The 21,619-nt window shown below is 49.1% G+C and overlaps 1 protein-coding gene across 4 annotated transcripts in view; it reads left to right on the top strand.

Moving 5' to 3' along the window:
* CLIP2 (CAP-Gly domain containing linker protein 2) overlaps nt 1-21,619 on the top strand; it is a 63,277-nt gene that overhangs the window by 10,247 nt on the left and 31,411 nt on the right. For 3 of the 4 annotated variants that reach the window (XR_008311830.1, XM_053275217.1, XM_053275220.1), the window contains exons 2-3: nt 9,645-9,875; nt 15,385-15,926. Coding sequence is in view for 3 of the 4 variants with exons in the window: in XM_053275217.1 (XP_053131192.1) it covers nt 9,758-9,875; nt 15,385-15,926 (660 nt within the window). In the remaining variant the exon portion in view is untranslated. Of the gene's footprint in view, nt 1-7,390; nt 7,412-9,644; nt 9,876-15,384; nt 15,927-21,619 lie in introns of those variants that run through there. The other variant, XM_053275218.1, reaches the window with a different exon arrangement.

The following is a 21,619-nucleotide window of genomic DNA, read 5'->3' on the forward strand; positions in this document are numbered from 1 at the left end:
CCCATAGTTCCAAGTCATGACATCCGACCTTAAAATGAACTTTTGGAACACGACCTTTTGTAAGTTGGGGTCCTCCTGTAACTGGGGTGTGTGTGTGTGTGTGTGTGTGTGTGTGTGTGTGTGTGTGTGTGTTCTATCCTGTCCTTCCTCTGAGTTGCTCAGGACAATGCTGTATGCAGTTCTGTCCATACCCCTTTAGATTGTTGTGACGCCCATCCCAGTTTGATGTTCATGGGGTAGACATGTTCATCTTCTGCCCACGAACTTGTGTCAGGTCAAAACCTGTCCCAGCACCCCTGAAATAAGGCCCCATCAGTGCTACCAGCCCAATTATCAGAGCGGGTTGGGTTGGTTACAACTTCTGTCTTCGGTTGACCTCCTTCTTTCAACAAATCCCTGTCCTTCGGCTTGTACACTTCAGGGAAGGGAAACAAGAATTTGTGCTCTCTAATTAAAGCTGGAAATTTGTTAGCGATTTTTGTGGGCCAGAAACCAGCGACGGCCGCTAGGAAAATCCTCAGATGTTAAGGGGTCCCATTAAAATGTCCAGCCCTGTGGCTTCTGATGACACGGAAGTGGGGATATCATAACACTGTGAGAGGCCTAGGAGAGGCCAGCAAAGTTATTTTGTGTGGATCCCACTCATTGCTAGAAAGGTTCAAGGAAGTAAATCTATGTCAAATATTTTTTAATTAATTTGCTCTCTCACTGAGAGATGTCAAAGGGATGTCAAATAACAGTTTGAGACTTGTAGGATTTCAGCTTCAGACAGTATTCATTTTGTTGAATAATTACTGTGCATGGTAAATTTGAATCTGAGAAAGATCTTCTGCTTCTCTTTGGCACGGATGTCTTTTGGAATTATTGATCTGATTATTGAGTGTTAAAAATCTGAGAACAATATACTTATTAAAATATGATTTATTCCTTTCGTATGGTTATTATAATCATCATCAAAATATGACTGATTATTAAAATCAGTTGCATTAGGATGATGATCATGCAGAATAATACAAATTGCAAAAAACAAAAAAATCAATCTTTGATCCAGCATATTTCGGTGTAAAAACTAGTACCCTCAGCTAATTTAAGCAGCAGGTTTGTTTATGCAAAGAGACATCTAATGGTGCAGCAGGGAAGCAACCTGCCTAGAGAGCAAGAGGCTGTTGGTTCAAATCCCAAGGGGGGGTGTTTCCCAGAATATAGGAAACTCCTATCTCGGGCAGCAGCAATATAGGAAGGAAGGTGCTGAAAGGCATCATCTCATACTAGGCGGGAGATGGCAATGGCCAACCCCTCCTGTATTCTGCTAAGAAAACCACATGGCTCTGTGGTCGCCAGGAGTCGACACCAACTTGATGGCACAACCTTTACCTTCTTTACCTTGTTTATGTAAAACGTGGGTGTCGTAAATAATCGCAAACTATGACTTTATTTTGCACAAAGTCTTCAAAATATATAATAGAGGTGGCCAGGCCCACATTGCCAAAAAAGAGGACTTATCAGACATTCGGCACCAAAAAAAGAGGACAAAAGATGGGTGTTAATTTGCATAACATTTACATATGTTAAGGTCTTTCTCAGAGTCAACATTAAAAATAAAACAGGCATCCCAGTATAAAATGTCTTATCCTTTTGTTCCCCCACCCACCATCTCAAGAAGAAAAGAAAGACAAATGTATTCCCTGACTTGATGGTCAATAGGGTGGCCAAAATGATGTCACAAAAGAGGAGATGATTTTTTTTTAGGACATGGCCCGCCCCCCGCCCACGGCCAAATAGGACTGTCTTTTATAAATGGGGACATATGGCCACCCTAGTGCAGGTCTGGCCGGTCCACTGGATGGACATAGGTAGTCACTGAGGGTGCCAATTTGGGGGGATGCGAGTGAGGGACGGTCACTGCTGCTGCCATGAATAGCTGCCCACTGCCTGCCACCTTGGAGAAGCCGCTGCCAGTCTGTGAAGACAATACTGAGCTAGATGGACCAGGGCCTGACTCTGTATATGGCAGCTTCCTCTGTTCCTAGATCTTTAGGACATGATGCAAAATCTTCCTTAGGGGATGGGGCCGTAGCTCAGTGGTAGCAAGCACAAATTGTCCCTTTGCTAAGCAGGGTCTGCCTTGGTTTGCATTTGAGTGGGTGACTACATGTGAACGCTGTCTGCTGTAAGATATTCCACCCAGGGGATGAGGCCATTGCTCAGTGGCAGAGCATCTGCTTTGCATGCAGAAGGTCTCCAGTTCAATCCCAGGCAGCATCTCCAAGAGAGGGCTGAGAGAGATTCCTGCCTGCAACCTTGGAGAAGCCGTTGCCAGTCTGTGAAGACAATACTGAGCTGGATGGACCAAGGGTCTGACTCAGTATATGGCAGCGTCCTATGTTCCTATACAGCATGCACAAGTGTGGTGGTGAGGAAGAAAAGCGTCCCTTTTGAAACTCCATCACACTCCCACGGCCACTCCAGGCTGCTGTCAGCCCCGCACGGAATCTGCACCTACCACTCGCCTGGCTGATACGCACGCTCAGGAGCCATTTGAGGGGTTATCCTGGGGGGGCTCAACCTGTGTCAGCCGCCCATGATGACTTTGGTCTCCCCCCACACACACACTTCAGTTAAAATTATATTCTGTACACTGCAGAATATAACTTTAATGGAATATGGTGTGTGCGCGCGCGTGTGTGTGTGTGTGCATGCAGGCTCTATAGGAACAGAGGAAGCTACCCTAGACTGAGCCAGACCCTTGGTCCATCTAGCTCAAGATTGTCTACCCAGACCGGCAGCGGCTTCTCCAAGGTTGCAGGCAGGAGTCTCTCTCTCAGCCCTGTTTTGGAGATGCTGCCAGGGAGGGAACTTGGAACCTAGATGCTCTTCCCAGAGCGGCTCCATCATCCCCTCAGGGGAATCTCTTCCAGTGCTCACACTTCTAGTCTCCCATTCAAATGCAAAGCAGGGCACACCCTGCTTAGCTAAGGGGCAGGTCATGCTTGCTACCTAGGAGCTTGCTTTTGAAAGGCATATATTGCACCCATAATCCCCCTCCTGCATTCTCCTAATTTCATAAAAGGAGGCCTGCCGGATCAGGCCCAATGTTGATTTATGCAGCATCCGGTTTCCCCACAGTGGCCAACCAGATGGCCCCAGGGAGCCCGCAAGCAGGACAGGAAGGGGGCAGTTCTCACTCACATCCATAATAATTTGTGTGGAGGACTTCTGAATCTCCCACCAATCAATTTTATTGATATATTTTTGGAATATATGAAGCTGCCGTATACGGAGTCTGACCCTTGGTCCATCCAGCTCTGTCTTGTCTGCACAGACTGGCAGCGGCTTCTCCAAGGTGGCAGGCAGGAGTCTCTCTCCCAGCACTATCTGGAGATGCCAGGGAGGGAACCAGAAACCTTCTGCATCCAAGCAGGCAGGCACTCTTTCCAGAGTGGCCTCATCCCCAAAGGGGAATATCTTCCAGTGCTCACACATGTGGCCTCCCATTCAAATGCAAACCAGGGCAGACCCTGCTTAGCAAAGGGGGCAATTCATGCCGGCTGCCCCAATACCAGCTCTCCTAACTTTCTATATGCAGGGAATTCCTTTGTCTTCTGCCCTGTCCGCCCCTACCTGCAGTGTGAAGTAGTATAACCTTGACATATCCAGATTTAAATCTGGATATTCCATGTGGGACACCCTTCTCTTTTAAATGCCTGTGGTTTCAAATTTCTGCCAGCCCTGCAAATGCTAAACAAGTAAAGCTTTGCTGGACGGAAGATGAACGCTTCACCTGTTGAATTCTGCCTGTCGGTTCCTTTTTCCACCACACACGGATTGGAGAAGCTGCAGTTAAGTGCAGAACTTTAACCACTACCCCACGCTGCCTCTGGATGCAGCTGAGAAATGGCTTCTGCTAGGAAACATTTTTTAAAAGGTAGTTACACAACAACAAAGGGAATCAGCGTTTCTTTGAAGACGTCAAGCCCGTTCTGCATCTCCGAGCGCGTCCCCTCCTCTCTGTTGGTTTTTCTCTGCCTTCCACTTGGCATAATGAGGCCTCCTTTGAAAGCGAAGACGTTGTGCTTTCATCAGTGGATAACATCGTCCAGGGAATGAAAGCAAAAGATGCTTCTGTTTATCAAGGGTCAAAATAAACACAAAAAATGCAGGGAATTGACTCACAATGTTGTCAGGTCTGGAGAATTCCAGACAGTGTTACCAAGTAAAGGGCCCTGCTGGATAGGGCCCAAAGGTTTAATCCTGGTGTCCAAAAGGACCAACCAGATACCAAATGTTGGGCAAGAAAGCACTAGCCCTCCCTGCTGTTCCACCCCAGCAACTGGCGTCCAGAGGTATACTGCTCCTGATCATGGAGGTTTGCCATAGCCATTATGGCTTATGACCATTGACAGACTTCTCCATGGATTTATCTGATCCCCCTTTAAAGCCTAAGCTAGTGGCTACCGCCCTCATTGCATAAGCAGGGAAAGCTGGTCTTGTAGTGAACATGAATTGTCCCCTTTGCTAAGCAGGGTTTGCCTTGGTTTGCATTTATATGGGTGACTATATAGGAGAGCTGTCTGCTGTAAAATATTCCCCTTAGGAGATGGGGCCGTAGCTCAGTGGGAGAGTATCTGCTTTGCATGCAGAAGGTCCCAGGTTCAATCCCTGGCAGCATCTCCAAGACAGGGCTGGGAGAGACACCTGCCTGAAACCTTGAAGAGCTGCTGCCAGCCAGTGTAGACAATTCTGAGCTAGACCGACCAATGCTCTGGCTTGCAATAAAGCAGCTTCCTATATTCCAAGAGAGGGGTTGCTTTTTTAGGGGTGGAGAGCTGGACTTTGCTAAGCAGAGTTTGCCCTGGTTTGCTTTTGGATGGGTGACTACATATGAGCACTGCCTGCTGTAAGATAAGGGGATGAGGTCCTTAAGGGCTGGGGCTGTAGTTCAGTAGCAGAGCATCTGCTTTGCGTGCAGAAGGCCCCAGGTTCCCTCCCTGGCAGCATCTCCTGGCCCGGCTGGGGAAGATGCCTGCCTGGAACTTTAGAGAAGCCGCTGCCAGTCAGTGCAGAGAATCCTGTACTAGACGGACCAATGGCCTGACTCAGTATGGCAGCTTCCTGTGTTCCTATCCAACTCCGTCAATTAATTTTGTGGTGAAAGACTTTCTCCAACTTTTGCCCCTTAACGGTTTTTAAAAAGTCGTATTTATATGTCCGGTCTTTGGGTGCAAACGCTAGCTGCGTTGAGTTTTTGTTTTTCAAGATGGTACCTGCTGTGTGTGTGTGTGCACACACACACACGGGTTTTGTCATTCATCCAATTTCCAAAACAATTTTGGATTCTGGATCCTCACCTGGATTGGGAGCCTCTTTGGGGCAGGGAATCCTCTTGGAAGACCATCTTCTCCTTGCTTTTGCTCTGGAAACGGCGGCAGGAACTTGTTTGTGGAAAAGCAAGTTGGATAGGTGCTTCATAAATAGAAAATGGTCTCTCCCTTCCGTTGCCCAGCCTCGTTAAGTGGGACCTTCTCGCTAGGCCCAGAGTGGGTGCCTTCCCAAAATGGCGGCACTCTCGCTCATATTTAGAAGGGGGAGAACGTCTCTCTTCAGCCCAGCATCCCTCGTATTGGCCATTGCTGGGGTCTCCCTCACGTTTCTTTTTAGACTGGGAGCCTCTTTGGGGCAGGGAATCCTCTCGTCTTGGCTTTTGGCATGGGCGCCACAGTGGGAATTTTCTGTGGAGAAACGTCCGGTGGACAGTTGTTTCATAAATAATAAATGAGCCCTGACCTTCAGGCAAAGGTCGGCCTCGTTAAGGGGCCCCTGCTGAGTGGGGACCTTTCGAAATGGCCGTTCTCTCCGATTGAGCTGACTGGGCCCAAAGTGGACACCTTTTCAAAATGGCGGCTCTCTCTCTCACACATGTAGCTGACTGGTTATTATTTCTTGTTTACACAGTCAGACAGGTGTTATTGACCGGTTTGTTTTATCCAGACAACGAGTCATTCCCAAGGACCTGGGATGGCTAAATTTTATTATCAATATTGTTCTTCTTGTTATTATAGATATCGTCGCAGAATATAGGCTCTTCCCAGTAAAGCTGCTTTTTGTAACTGGCTGATGGTGATTTCTGTGGCCCCGATGGATGGTGTTGAGGTGCTCTTCAAGGTCTTTTGGAATTGCACCTAGGGTGCCAATTAGTACTGGGATTATTTTGGTCCTCTTCTGCCACAGCCTTTCAAGTTATTATTATATTATTTTGCATTTATATCCCGCTCTTCCTCCAAGGAGCCCAGAGTAGTGTACTACATACTTAAGTTTCTCCTCACAACAACCCTGTGAAGTAGGTTAGGCTGAGAGAGAAGTGACTGGCCCAGAGTCACCTAGCAAGTCTCGTGGCTGAGTGGGGATTTGAACTCGGGTCTCTCCGGTCCTAGTCCAGCACTCTAACCACTATACCATGCTGGTTTTGAATGGGCCAAAAGTAGACACCTTCTCAACATGGCGGCTCTCTCATAGTGAGCCGTCTGGGCCCAGAGTGAGCACCTTTTCAAAATGGCGGCTCTCTAATTTTAGCAGGGGGAGAGCGACTATCTCTATCCGGCTCAGCACAATATCCCTCCAGTGTCTGATGCTGAGGTCTTCCTCGTGTTTCATTTTAGACTGTGAGCTCTTTTAGGACAGGGAGTCCTCTCCAGGCATTTTTGTGGCACACCGTTTGGGGAAACCCCCTGGCTAACTGGGCCAAGTGGCACCTTTTCAAGGGGGGGCTCTTCTATTTATCAGAGGGGGGCACTGTCCCTATTCAACCCAGCCCAGCATCCTTCCTACTGAAGACGTCTGGTTTTCAGACTGCATACCCTTTGGGGCAGAGAACCATCTTGATTGACTGATGACTGATTAAGTGCCTTCAAGTTGGTGTTGACTCTTAGCGACCACATAGATAGATTCTCTCCAGGATGATCTGTCTTCTACTTGGCCTTTGAAGTCTCTCATGCATTATTTATTTTTTCCTACGTGAACTGCTTCGGGAACGTCTGTCGAAAAGCCATCCGTAAATATCCGTCGTTGCCGGAGTCCTACATTTGCAACCTTTTGAGGGGAGCCTTCTCCTTTTCCTCCGTGCGAAATGTGTCGAAAACCCAGATTCCACTCCAGGCCTGGAGCCCATCTGCAGTTACTTTGCCATCATTTTGGCTTTCCCACTTCCTGTTTAAAAAAAGCGAGAGAAGGAGAGAGAGAGCAGAGAGAGAGAGAGAGAGAGAGAGAAAAGCTCTGCACTTTCTGCAACCCACTGAAAGGATATGCAGTGATTCATGCCGCGGGTTGCACAGAACTGACGAGGCAGGAATTGGGGGCCAATTCGGATCTGGAGGCGCCGAGAAACGCGCACACGCCTTTTGAATCCTTCCGTTGGGTAAGCTGGCTGGCCGGCAGTTACTGTGGGGAGGAACCATCTTCTGTGCGGCGTTCCAGTTTCTGGCTTCTGCGTCTCTGCTTCCTTGAGCCGAGTAGAAACATGTACCGTTGGCAAATGGCCAGGGATTGCTGTCTCCTCACCGCAGTCTGTGACATTGCCTTGGCTGGCTCCAAAGTTCCCACTAGTTTGTTCCTACTGAACGGTTGCTAGGCCGTTCTTAGGAAAGAATGGTTTCCCTCGGGCCTGAGCAAACCCCCCCCCCCAAAAAAAACCTTTTATCAATGGACTGGTTAAATCTTGGTTAATAGGGGTATATCACAAAGTCGGTACAGTTATCCCTCGCCAGCTGCAGTTCTTCCAATGGCGGTTTTCAGTATCCGCGACTCGGGGAAATTGTGACCGGTCTTGGCAACTGCGATCCAAAGATTCGTGGTTTGGCAAGATTTTTTTTAGTGATTTGGGGTGGGGTTTTTTGTTGGGGGTTTTTTTGCATTGGGGGGGCGGGGTTCAGAGGTTCAATCTGTTCATTCCTCTTGCTGACCCTGCCAACTCCTTGCAATGTAAAGTGACTGTGAGTGTTCCTGGGAGGTACAAAAGTGCCTTCGAGCGATTTGAGGGAGGTGTTTCAAAATGTTCCAGAGGTGCAGTTTGCTCACTCATACACCATATGTCTGAACCTGCAGTTCTTCTCGTACTGAGCAGGATTACTATTGCATCATCTGTACGTTTGCTCACTCCTTTTGCTTATTGTTGGTGATTTTAAGGGATTCCAGGTGATTTGGGGCCTTTTTTTGGGGGGGTGCTTTTTCTTTGCTTCTTTGCTTTTTTGCTTCTTTGCTTTTTACAACCACAGTTCCCCTAACCCTCTCTTTCCCATTCATTTCAATTGCACACCAATTCATAAAAGCATGGATGGCAGTCGTCAAGACAGGAAGTCGTTAAGGCATGAGTCGAGGATTTCAGCGAGCACAAGGGAGGCCCCTTGGCACCGATCCCAGTGCGGCGGATAGTGGGGAAGCCGGGCCGACGGAGGAGCTGAGTTTCCTTTGGGGGCGGGAGGTCTTCGGAGCCAATGAAGCAGCCTTCGATAGGGCCCTAGGAGTCCGGCTGCTGGTCCATCGGGCTCAGCATTGTCCACACTAGCTGGCAGCAGCTCTCTGGGGGTTCAGGCAGGAGTCCCTCCTAGCCCTCCCTGGGTGCTTTTCCGCTGAGCCACAGCCCCATCCCCCTGAAGTCAGGGTGCCCGACCAACTGTGGCCTGCTGGCCGTTTTTGGCTTACGGCTGCCGTCGTCTCTGGCTACTGGCCACTGTGACTGGGGGGGTGATGGGAGTTGTAGGCCGGCAACAGCTGGAGGGTTGCGGTTAGACACCCCTGCTCGAAGAGGGAGTATCTTACAGCGCTCGCATGTAGTCGCCCATCCAAATGCAAACCAGGGCAGACCCTGCTTAGCAAAGTGGCAGTTCACACTCACTACCAAAAGACCAGCTTTCCGCACCAGTGGGATTGCTAGCCCTTCTTCCTCCTCTTCCTTTCCTCCTCTTCCTCATCCATTTCTCCTTCTCCTCCTCTTCTCCTCTTTCTGCTGCTGCTCCTCCTCATCTTTTCCTCTTCCTCCCCCTGCTCTCCTCCCCCTCTTATTTCTTCTCCTCCTGCCGCTGCTCCTCTTCTCCTCTTGCTGCTCCCCCTGCTCCTCCTCCTCCTCTTCTTCCTTAATTTATGTTATTGTGTTTTTAAATAAATATATATATATAGTCTTAAACACCATTTTTCAAAACACAGCCACAAAATATTTGTTAATACTTGCTGCAATTATCACATAAACATATCAACTACCTGTGCTGTCCTGGCCAATCTACTGATGCTCTTGTTAGCCATGAGTGTACGGATTGGAACCTCCACATTCAAGGAGAGTCTGTCTTAGGCAGTCCAAACTGTTGGGAGGCAGAAACACGGGCTGCCAATCACGCCACGGTTGACCAAGAAATCCAGATCTGCCTTGTTGCTACGCTCGCCTTGGCCCCATCAGCCTCTGGCGGCAAGAGTGTGACTTTCACCTCATTTTCCGACTTTCGCCTCGTTTTCTGACTTTCACCTCATTTTCCGACTTTCGCCTCGTTTTCCGACTTTTGCCTCGTTTTCCAACTTTTGCCTCATTTCCGACTTTCGCCTCGTTTTCCGTCGCTGGCCTTGTTGACCTTTTCTGTTGGGTGTCTTGTTTCCCATTTCAGGCCTCTGAAGATGGACGAAGAGGCCCACCTCCTGGACGCCTGATGCAGTGACCCCCATTGACTCCTAGGAGGGCGAAAGGCATCCTGTGGGTTCAGTCACAGACGGGGCCATCATGCTGAAGCCGAGCGGACTCAAAATCCCCGGGAGGGCGGGCAAGCACTCCAGTCCCATAGGACGTCCCAGTGGGGGAACGGCTGCTGCAGCAGTGACCACCACTGCTACGAAGGAAGGTAAGCAGGGGGGTCTCTGGAGAGCCCTCTGGGAGGGTGGGAAATCTGCCAGCGCCGTGTGCTTAAAAGGAAGTCCGGCTCTTGTACCAAGAGGAGGTGAATTGGTAGTTTTTGCTTATCAAGGGAAACTGTAGGCGGATCACAGCAGTACTTGTCTCCTGGATGTACACAGTACTCAGGGATACATCTAGCTGGTCTCAGCATTTGATGGACACAGAGTCAGAGCTGTGGGCCTTTTTGCTCAGTACCATTGTAAGTGGTGTCCCCTGTAACAGGGAGTCCCAGAGGTCGTTGACTACAACAGCCAGCATCCCCCGCTGCAATGGCCTTCGGCTGGGGATGATGGGAGTTGTAGTCAACAGCATCTGGGAATCCCTGTTCTCGTGGACACTGGCTCTAAGTATTGCAATTCTGATTCTTCAGAGGCTCTAATGGTTAGAATTGACCAGGGACATGCCCTGTTTTCTGGCATCGGTCCCTGAGAGATCACGATCCACTGAAATCACGTGCTCTGTGTGCACTTTATTACTTGTTTTTAATTTGTGGCATGCTTGTTGTCAAAAATGGTAGCCACACCTGCCCAACGCATTGTAAGCCCCACTTCCCAGGTTCTTTGGCCATGCCCCTGCACATTGTAGCCCCGCCTCCCAGGTTATTTGGTGACGCCCCCAGACACAGTAAGCCCCACTTCCCGGTTTGCTTAACCACGCCCCTAGGCAATGTCATCCTGCCTCCTAGGCAGTGATTGCTGTAAAAGGGATTTCCCCGATGTTGTGGACTACAGCTCCCATAATCCCCAGCCAAAGGCCATTGCAGCTGGGGATGCTAGGAGTTGTAGTCAACAACCTCTGGGAATCTCTGTAGCAAGGGAACACTGGTCTTAGGTTGCTTGACCACACAGCCACAGCTATGCCCCACTTTTTCATTGCTGAAATATGGGTGGGCATGATTGTTATCCTTTAATTGGAGATGCCAGGATTCGAACCCTGGGCCTGCTGCATGCAAAGCACATGCCCTGCCCTTGAAGGCGAGACCCGTAACCAAAGATCTGCCTGGGCGTTTTTCACACTGGGCTTTTAGCTCACATCTCCTCCGCAATAAATAAAAGTCAATAAAATCCACTTGGTGCATCTTTCTTGTGGGGGAACTCCGAACTCACAGTAAAGAATCACGGTAAAGCCTGCTGTGTGGGAAAATACAGACCCATTAATGGGATTTGGCTGGCTGGCCGTCTCCTCCCCCTAGATCACTTTAGAAGGTTTGGGGGTATATGTTTCCTAGAGAATGCTCCTTTTGAAGCTTTGTTCTACCGCACTAAATCTAAAGCCTACCCTAGTTTTGCTGGTATCTTAGAATGTTCTAACCGGAGAGAAGCTTTACTTTTAAAATTATCTTATTCTGCTCACCCACCCCCCTTTAAAATAGCAGCAAGATTCTTGGTACAATGAAGACTGTTGATTCCCAGGGCGTGAAATGTATCTGGCACAATTAGTGCATTTATTGGTTTTTTAACATACAGTGGCTCTTTGAAGTTTCTGGTCCATTTTTTTCTTTTTCTTTTCTGGGTTGTTGGGTTGTTGTTTTTTAAGACAGTTTCTTTCACTGTCTGCTTCCTCTCTGTGTAAATGGATGCCTGCCAACTGCTGAATACGCGCTGGGTCTCTTGTGCTTTCCCCGAACCATCAGCAAACTCAACCTGGCATGCAGACTTTTTGTTGTTGTTGTTAAACCCAGAATGCACCCAAAGTATCTTCCAGAAGCAACGCAAAATCCATTTATTGGGGTGTGTGTGTGCTTTTTTTTTTTAAGGCAAGCAGCAAAGCATTCTTCGTAACAGTGCTCTTCATGGCAATTCTCTCACACAATATATACTGAAGGAGCTGCTTAAAAAAAATTCTTAAAGGTCTGTTTAGTTTCACAAACCTGGTCCCCTAATTTTCTTCAGGGAATCCAAGCAGGGAACTACAGTCATCTCTCGCCAACTGCGAGGGTTTCGTTCCAGGAAAACCTCATGGTTGCTGCATTCATGGTAGGCGAGGCATTAAAACCAATGGGAAATAGAAAAAATGACCGCTGAGCCCTAGAAATAGCAAAAAAAACCCACCCCACTGGATTGTTAGCCCCATAGACCTGTCCTTCAAGCCCCGCTTAAAGCCACCCAAGCTGGCGATGCTCGCCCTATCATGTGGCAGAGAATCCCGCAGATTAATCCAGCGCTTTGATATGCGGAGCTGCTGCCCATCTCTAGCGCAGACTGGGAAGAATCCTTCCGCTCAAAAGGAGACCATTCCTGCCATCCCGGGTCCTCCTCCTTGATCTCCAGATGGTAGAAAGAGCGCTTCATTGTGTTCTGGTGTTCAACGAAGCCAGGAGGCGAGTCCCGCAAAGCACACTTAATGGCTGGGGATGTCTCTCAGGCGCTGCAAACATCTATTTTGTTCTTCAGGAGAGCAGCCAGGCTTTCAGGCTGATAGACGTGCGCCTCCTTGATCTCCGCCTTTCTCTCTTCCCCGCCAACCCTTCGTACGGCAATTTTGCTGTAACTTGTAAATGTGATTTAAAGAAAACAGAACAACAACAACAAAAACCTGGTTATCTTACTCACAAAAGTGCCCCTTTCAGCTGTGCTGTTGTATCCCCTGGCAAGAATGCCACACAGCTTGTGCGAATGGGCGTGGCGGGTCGTTTGGGCAGGGATTGGGAACATCCCAGGTGGAGCCTGGGTTCGGCTCTCCCTCGCCCTTTCACCCATGCAGAAAGTTCCCGTCTCCCACCTTGGCTGGCTGGCTGTGGCTGGCTTCGGCATTCAGGGCTGTCCTTAAGGCAGGGCAAGCTGGGCCGCCCCCGAGGCCCTGCTCTTGTTGCTGCCATTAAAATTAACCGGAAGGGGGCCCCACACTAGCTGATCTTCCCCAGGCCCCGCACCCTGTCTAAGGATACCGCCCAGGGGTGTAGCCATCCTTGAGCGAAAGGGTTCAAAGCTCCTGAGGGCTCCACTCCTCCCTATGTTTCTCCATTATTTGCCATATTTCCATGGGCGAAACGTTGAAGAGGATGGTATCCAAGCCTGATATAGATGCACACACAGACACACACTCCACTGGACATAAGGTGGTCGTCTTGCTAGTACGTATTAAAACCACCCAGATTTCCCTTATCCAATTTATTTGGGGGATAGGGTGGAATGGGACATTGGAGCAAACTTTAGTCTTTCCTTTTGAAAAAATCAAGTTTGACAACCTTTGGGTCCTATTATTATTTATTTATTCGATTTCTATACCGCCCTTCCAAAAATGACTCCGAGCGGTTTACACAGAGAAATAATAAATAAATAAAGGTCTCACAAAGGTCTCCAAAGGTCTCACAACCTAAAAAGGAACGCGAGGTAGAAACCAGCAACAGTCACTGGAGGGATGCTGTGCTGGGGACGGATAGGGCCAGTTACTCTCCCCTTGCTCAATAAAGAGAATCACCATGTTAACAAGATGCCTCTTTGCCAAGTTAGCAGGAGGTTTCCACCCTTTCTCCAACTTCATATCCTTCTCCCACCCCTGAGCCTTTCCCAGGGGTGTTGAGAAAAGTCTGAAATTTGTTTTGGTGTGTGTGTGTGTGTGTGTGTGTGTGTGTGTGTGTGTGTGTGTGTATTCTTTGTTCCCCCCTCCCCATCTCCCAGAAAACCATAGTAACACAGCCATCTTTCAGGCCTAACAACATTAAGCGCTTGATTTGGCAGCCTGTCGGGAACCCGGGGCGAACAGCAGTGCTGTGTTCTGGCTGCTGTTCTTTTCCACTCTTGGGATGGCGAAGGTATTTTTCCTCTAGCGCTTGATCAGCGTTTGGCCCGAGGCTGTCGGTGGCAAACCAGTCACTTGAAAAGGTCAATTTTGTTTCGACTGATAGGAGAAGCTTCATTCAGGGCGCAGAGAAGAACACCCTTTTGCTTTTCATCTCCCAGCGTAGCTGTCGGCATTTGAGCCAGGAAACCCTCTTTTTTTGGAGTTTGAGAGGGGACCTGTCAGGCCTGTTTAAACATCTTTACAGATGGAGGAAATGACAGAGACCTACTTAGCCAACTCTAAAGTTGCTAAGTTCTGTGCTGCTGCCTATAACTCACGAATGGGGTCAGTTATGGACACACCTGATAAATAATTACAATGGGTAAGCTTTTGGTAGTTTTGTCCTATGTGTATTACCTCCTGGAACCATATTTCTGTTTTGAACATGATATTCTCTACTAAGCTGGCCATTGACGGTAATCAATGGATTTGATTTGATCTGAAGAAAGTTTGCAAAGCTGTGCACATCCAAGTTGCCCAGGGCTTTGGGGTTCTGTTTATCTTCACAACGGCCCCGCGAGGGAGGTTAGCCTGAGAGAGAAGTGACTGGCCCAGAGTCACCCAGTGAGTTTCATGGCTGAGCAGGGATTTGAACTTGGGTCTTGACGGTCCTAGTCCAACAACACTCTAACCACTACGCCATGCTGGCTTGGAATCTGGTTTCAATTCTGCTTCTGCCCTGAACCTGTCAGGTGGCCTTAGACCAGGGGTTCCCAACCTGGTGTTGGGATATTGCTGAACTGAACTCTTGTTCAGATGTTGCTGAACTGCAACTCCCAGCGCCCCCAGCCACACAAAATTGTTGCTGCGGATGATGGGAACTGTAATTCCCAACCTGGGAACTCCTGCGTTAGACAATTGCTACTGCTTATCTGCAATATGGGGGTAATAATATTTGCCTTACAGGAGGAGGATACATGGGGAAATCATGGGGCCCTTTAGAGGAGTGGACACAAAGACCTGGGCCCCACAGGTCCGTGCCTAATGGTGCCCCTGTTCTTGTAGTAAGTTACCCCCCTCCTCCATATCTACTCAGGGAGGCAAATCTGAAATGGAGGGTTTTCAATTTGGTTCTCTCTCTAGACCAGGCCTGCTCAACTTAGGCCCCCCAGCTGTTTTTGAACTACAACTCCCATAAGAGCCAGCGTGGTATAGTGGTTAGAGTGCTGGACTAGGACCGGGGAGACCCGAGTTCAAATCCCCATTCAGCCATGAAACTAGCTGGGTGACTCTGGGCCAGTCACATCTCTCTCAGCCTCACCTACTTCACAGGGTTGTTGTGGAAGAGAAACTCAAGTATGTAGTACACCGCTCTGGGCTTCTTGGAGGAAGAGCGGGATATAAATGTGAAAATCATCATCATCATCATCATCATCATCATCATCCTCAGTCACTGTGACCAATAGCCAGGGATTGTGGGAACTGTAGGCCAACATCTGCAGGAGGGCCGAAGTTGAGCAGCCCTGCTCTAGACCCATGTAAAGAGAGGAAGCAAGTTCGCTTACAAGTGAGTAAGCACACGAGCGTGACCAGTATCCTCCAATCTGCTGTCGGAAGCATTCTGGTTCAACCTGCCTCACGGCAGGAACGGCCCAGTGTTCATTATACGTTTCGGGTCATCTTGCTTGTTGTCTCCCGTTCCGACAACCACGTTTCCTTTTTGCATCCTGCAGGGTCACCTTCGCACAAACAGGGCCCCGCCTCGACAGGTGCCTCCGAGAAGCCGCCGGGGTCAAAGCTTGCCGAAGTCGGCGATGACTTCCTCGGGGACTTCGTGGTGGGCGAACGCGTCTGGGTGAACGGAGTGAAGCCCGGCATGATCCAGTATCTTGGAGAGACCCAGTTTGCCCCCGGGCAGTGGGCCGGAGTTGTGCTGGACGACCCAGTTGGGAAGAACGATGGCTCGGTGGGCGGGGTGCGCTACTTCGAGTGCCAGCCGCTGCAGGGGATTTTCACGCGGCCCTCCAAGCTCACCCGCCAGCCCACGGCGGAGGGCTCTGGGAGCGATGCCCACTCCGTGGAGTCCCTGACAGCCCAGAACTTGTCTCTTCACTCCGGGACCTCCACGCCGCCTCTCTCCGCCCGCGTCATCCCGCTGCGGGAGAGCGTCCTCAATAGCGCCATGAAGACGGGGAACGAATCCGGGTCAAACCTCTCCGACAGTGGGTCGGTGAAGAAAGGGGATAAAGACTTCCGTCTCGGAGACCGCGTCCTTGTGAGTCTGATCTCTTCAGTAGTCCTTACTGCTCAGACAATATGGCGGGATGCTGCCCATGTTGAATTTTTTTAAAGGGTGGTGCTGACCTTAAGACTATCTGGAAGTCCTCTTCTTTGAAATACAGTATTTGACTAGGGTATCTCCAAGTTCTTTGATGCTAGGAATTGTGGTGGAAGGCAATCATCAAATTCAGAGTCCTCTCCCTTTGGGGTAAATAGTTATTCATTTGTTTGCATTTATATCCCGCTCTTCCTCCAAGGATCCCAGAGCATTTCTGCTCAGAAAACGGGCCCCTCAGCATGCCCAGTTATTAGGACGTGACTGGCCGACGTGCGGCTGTGCTGTCAATTGTTCTGCGCTCTGAGAAGGGATCAACACAGCAACTCCCTTGATAGTTGGCGTGGCTCTGGGGTGACTTCATGCCATCCAGCTCAGCAAATTTCTTTCAGCCTCGGCTGCTGCCGCTGGGCGTTGGGCTCACCCGAGAGCTGACTGGAAAGGCCATGGCCAAATTCAATTCCACATGTGTGGGGCAGGGAGATAGCATTCCCTGCTCTCTCTGTCTCTTTCTCTCTCTCTCTCTCTCTCTCATGTTTCCCCCGAGAGAGGGTATGTTTTCATCAAGCAAGTACGGCTATGCAGTCGGATGATTTGTCCAGCTTGTCCCCGTTGGTGGGAGGTGATGGGAGTTGTAGTCGACAACATCTGGGAGTTCCTGTGACAGGGAAAAATGGCCCTCAGTGTTTTTAAAGGGCATGGAAGTGCGTTGGTCTGTCGCTGTCTCCTCCCACCTGTGGATGTGCTTCCTCCGGGGAACATAGGAAGCTGCCCTATACTGAGTCAGACCATTGGTCCATCTAGCTCAGTATTGTATTCACAGACTGGCAGCGGCTTCTTCAAGGTTGCAGGCAGGAATCTCAGCCCTATCTTGGAGAAGCCAGAGAGGGAACTTGAGACCTTCTGCTCGTCCTAGAGCGGCCCCATTATCCCCTAAGGGAAATATCTTCCCGTGCTCCCAGTTCTAGTCTCCCTTTCATATGCAACCAGATTTAGGGGACAAGTCATGCTCTCCAAACCAGGGGTTTGGGTCATCCCAGGGGCCTCCGGAGGAAGGGAATTCGCTTCCCGAGAGGAGGCGACAATGGAAGGGCTCGTATTCCCATCAAAATGCAACCCAAGTTAAATGCCTAGCAGACCTAGAAAGCTGCCTCATACCAAACCAGACCCTTGGACCATCTCGCTCAGGATTGTCTACCCAGACTGGCAGCGGCTTCTCCAAGGATGCAGGCAGGAGTCTCTCTCAGCCCTCTCTTGGAGATGCCGCCAGGGAGGGAACTTGGGACCTTCTTCATGCAAGCATTCAGATGTTTTTTTCCCCAGAGCAGCCCCTAAGGGGAATATCTTCCAGTGCTCACAGATGTAGACTCCCATTCAAATGCAAACCAGAGCAGACCCTGCTTAGCAAAGGGGGCCATCCATGCTTGCTGCCACCAGACCAGCTCTCTTCCCCAGCCCTACCTGGTGATGCTGCCAAGGAGTGAACCTGGCACTCCCTGCATGCAAGGCAGATGCTCTACCACGGAGCTATAGATGCTCCTGGTGAGCCTAAGGGACTGCCTTCTACTTGATTTCAACCCACGGAGCAGCAGTGCCCCCCAAGAACTGGTTCCTTGGGCAACTGCCTAGGCCTAGCAAGTGGGCTGGCCAGCACCGAGCCTAGAGTAGTGTTTATTTTTATTCAAATATCCTGCTCTTCCGCCGAGGAACCCAGAGCAGTATACATGGTTATATTTATCACCACAACAACCCTGTGAGGTAGGTTCGGCTGAGAGAGAAGTGACTGGCCCCGAGTCACCCAGTGAGTTTCATGAGTGGGAGGCTACTGTTTTAAAGCGAGCCCCCACCCCCAATGTATCTGCTTCTGATCGACTATCATTGATAAAAAGTTTTCCGCTGGTAAGCCTCGGGAAGCGAAGAATAACCCAAGAAGAAATAGGCCATTTGCTGTGGCAGTAGGCAGAGGGACTGCGGTAATGGAAAACAGGCGGCTGCAAAGAAAATAAATCATTCCTGAGAGCCCTCATGGCACAATCAGAAAACTACTCAGGAAGTTCAGATGTTATGACTGACTCTTTGCCGTCTTAATTTAGACCACATGTCTGCCTTGACGTCTTCCCACTGGGAGGAACCAGGCAAAGAAAGGCCTTCCTATATCACGGTTTGTTTGGGTTTTTTAAAAATCTAATTTTAATTATCTGGTTGGCTTCTACCCATCGCTCCGTTTCCCCCTTTCCTCCTCACCCAGTTTTATTGGTGGCGGTACGTGTGCATAGATCTCTTGGGGGTGGGGCCGTGACTCAGTGGAAGAGCATCTGCCTTTCATGCAGAATGCCCCCCAGGCTCATTTCCCTGGAAGCGTCTCCAAGAGAGGGCTGAGAGAGACTCCTGCCTGGAACCTTGAGAAGCTGCTGCCAGTCGGTGTGGACAATACTGAGCTGGGAGGACCAAGGGTCAGACTCGGTGGGCAGCGTCCCGTGTTCCTATGACGTGGTTCATGCCTTGAGGTGATGCCAACGTCCTCTCGTACCTGCGGACAGTTCACAGAGTAAGCAGCATTCTAGGGCTGGCACACAGAAGAGAAAGCGGACTTGTTCTCAGCTGGTCCTGAAGGTAGGACTAGAACTGATGGGTTGGAATGACAGCCAAGCAGGCTGGCTCTCTATAAGAGCGTCTCTGGGCTTGGCTTCCCACCTGTCTCTGGGAAAAGGGGCTAACAGATTCTCCTTGACTCTATTATTATTATTATTTATTTATTTATTTATTATGCCCCTCTACTCTAGATTCCAACCACCTGTCAGCCTTGACTCATGCACCTGGCCCTTGGGTTTCTGTCTGCTGGGATGCAATAGAGTTGGAAGACATTACGATCCTCTCAGACTCCAGGCAACCCCATGCAGCTAGGACCCCCCCCCATACCGGGGGCCCAGAGCCAGGATCCCTACTATGACCCAAGGGCATGGCCCAGCCTTCATCCTCTGACTTGGAGGAGTCCCCTGAGGACCTGCCCATCCGAGCTGAGGCCCCCAAGATCTAGCATTGACAAAATCAGAACAAAGGAACAGCCCTGCTGGATCAGGCCCAAGGAGGCCCATCTAGTCCAGCATTCTGTTTCACACAGGGGCCCACCAGATGCCTCTGGGAAGCCCACAGGCAGGAGTTAAGGGCTTGCCCTCTCTCCTGCTGTTACTGCCCTGCAACTGGGATTCAGAGGCATCCTGCCTCTAAGGCTGGAGGTGAACTATAGCCCTCTGACTAGTAGCCATTGATAGACCTCTCCTCCATGAAGTTATCCAAACCCCTCTTTAAGCCATCCAGGTTGTTGGCTGTCACCACATCTTGTGGCAGGGAATTCCACAAGCTGGTGATGCATTGTGTGGGGAAGGTACCTCCGTCCATTTGTTGACAAGGCCACAGAGCCTTCCCCAGAGAAGGTGGGGCCAATCCACTCTGCCCAACAGCACTTCTGTAAACCAGCAGACAGTACCAGGCATCCGCTGGAGCGACATCCATCTTACCCTGTTGTACCAGCAGCTATCTTGTTGGGAGCTCTCCAAGGTCCTGAACCCTTTCCCTGCTGTGCCTCCATTGGAACTGTCCATGGTCTGCATCCAGACTCCTGCTGCAGTAGAGACCCCAGCTTGGCCATTAACCCCTGCCCTGAATAGTATACAGGCCTGTTTGCATACTCGGATTGTGTCATAAGAATATAAGAAAACGTTGGTTATTTCTGATTCACAAATTATACATCAGTACATGTCTTCGAGTAAGATATAATCCCAATGGTGATTTATCTAACTTAATTCCTACAGGCACTGGCGTTAAGCAAGGATGTCTTTTAGCCCCTTTGTTATTCAACTTTTATATTAACTCGCTTGTCAAATTCCTGAATAGGGTAGACTATTAGGTAGACCCTCCTAAGAGAGCAAATTGGCAGGTTTCTATACTTTTTTAGGCTGATGATGCAGTGATTCTGTCTTTGACACCCATTGGCATTAGAGCACTGAAAGCACTTTTCCAGTTCCGTTTAGAAGATTGTTTGCTATTAACTACCAAAAAACTAAAGTAATGGTCTTTGCAAGAGACCCAAATCTCACAGATGAAGAATTAGTAGCAATATAATATGATCGAACAGGTTGTGTTTAAAGTACTTAGAGGTGGTGTTCCATGTTTCTGGGAGGGAGGAAAGCGCATTTAGAATATATTACACAAACAGCGCAGTGAAATTCTACTGCAATTTCAAGGTTCTGTCGCTCTAAAGGGGGACAATTTCTCCCAGCAGCTATTAAGCTGTTCCAAGCCAAGTCAATGGCCCAGTTGCTTTTTGGAGCTCAACTGGACCCGTATTCTAAATTCACCCCTGCGGAGGTTGGTCCAGACTAAATTCCTAAGAGCGGTGCTTCAAATGCCAAGAGGCGTATCCAGCTCGGCCCTTAAGGCTGGCGGCAGGGGTTGATAAAGGTGGAGACCAGAGTGTGCTTGGCGGTCTTTAAGTACTGGCTAAAGCTAAAATTTCAACCAAGTGGATTGGCTACCCTAGTTTTGGAGGATCAGACCCACTCTAAGTGGTTATCCAAGTTAATGGGAAAACTTCAAATGGTCAGACTCTCTTCTGAATCTTTCATTGCTGTGGACTTTGATCAAGCCAATAGAATCTTGGAACCATCTATTCTAAATATTGGAGCACAAGAAGAAAGAGGCAAACTCCCTAACTGTATTAATAACTGGTGGGTCACCCCAATGCAAGCTATTTTTATAATCTGACAAGTAAAGGTTAGCCTTTACTTCAGCTCGTTACGATGTTTTTCCATCAGCTTGGTTGGAGTGGAGATATAAAAAGATACCCTATTATGGCGTGCACAAGTGTTCTTGTGGATGAGATGAAGTTGAAAGTTTGGCTCACAATTCTACTTCAGGGCAAATTCTGTAACACCCCACGCAGCAAATGGATTTTACCCCTTTTAGAGAACTTACAAGGAAGACCAAGGAAGACAAAAGTCTACCTGCATATAAGACTATATTTGTTACTTTTTGCATTGCTAAATTCTGTGCCATTGCACATAAGATTCGTCAAGTAATGGTGAAGGCTCCCCAGTAGGTCAGGTAAGGCTGTGTCCTTGGTTTGGATAAACTTCTTCTAACTGTGATGTTTGGCAGACAGTACCAACTGCATTGAACGTTAATTTTGTACTATAATGTTGAAATCTGGTCAAGTGCCATAATAAAGATATTCAATCAATCAATCATCTTTATTCGGTCCATTGACCAGCAAGATAAAGATATTCATTCATGCTCCAACCCCCTGATCATGTTGGTTGCCCTTTTCTGCATTTTTTCTAGCTCTACAATATCCTCCTTAAGGTGGATATCCTCCTTACTATGCTCCTTAATATCCACCAGAATGGAACTCAGTATCCCTGTGCCATAGATTTATAGAAAGGAATACTCTATTGGCAGTTTTGTTTACAGTCCCTTTCCTGATGATCCCTAGCTTGGAATTAGCCGCCTTTACAGCTGCGACCCACGGGGTCAACATTTTCAGCAAGCTGTCCACCACAACTCCAAGATCCTTTTCCTGGCCGGTCAATCTAGAACCCTGGAGACACAGAGTTCCCAATGTCAAGGAGAGACTG

The sequence above is a fragment of the Hemicordylus capensis genome, chromosome 12, assembly GCF_027244095.1.
Source record: "Hemicordylus capensis ecotype Gifberg chromosome 12, rHemCap1.1.pri, whole genome shotgun sequence".
Lineage (NCBI taxonomy): Eukaryota > Metazoa > Chordata > Lepidosauria > Squamata > Cordylidae > Hemicordylus > Hemicordylus capensis.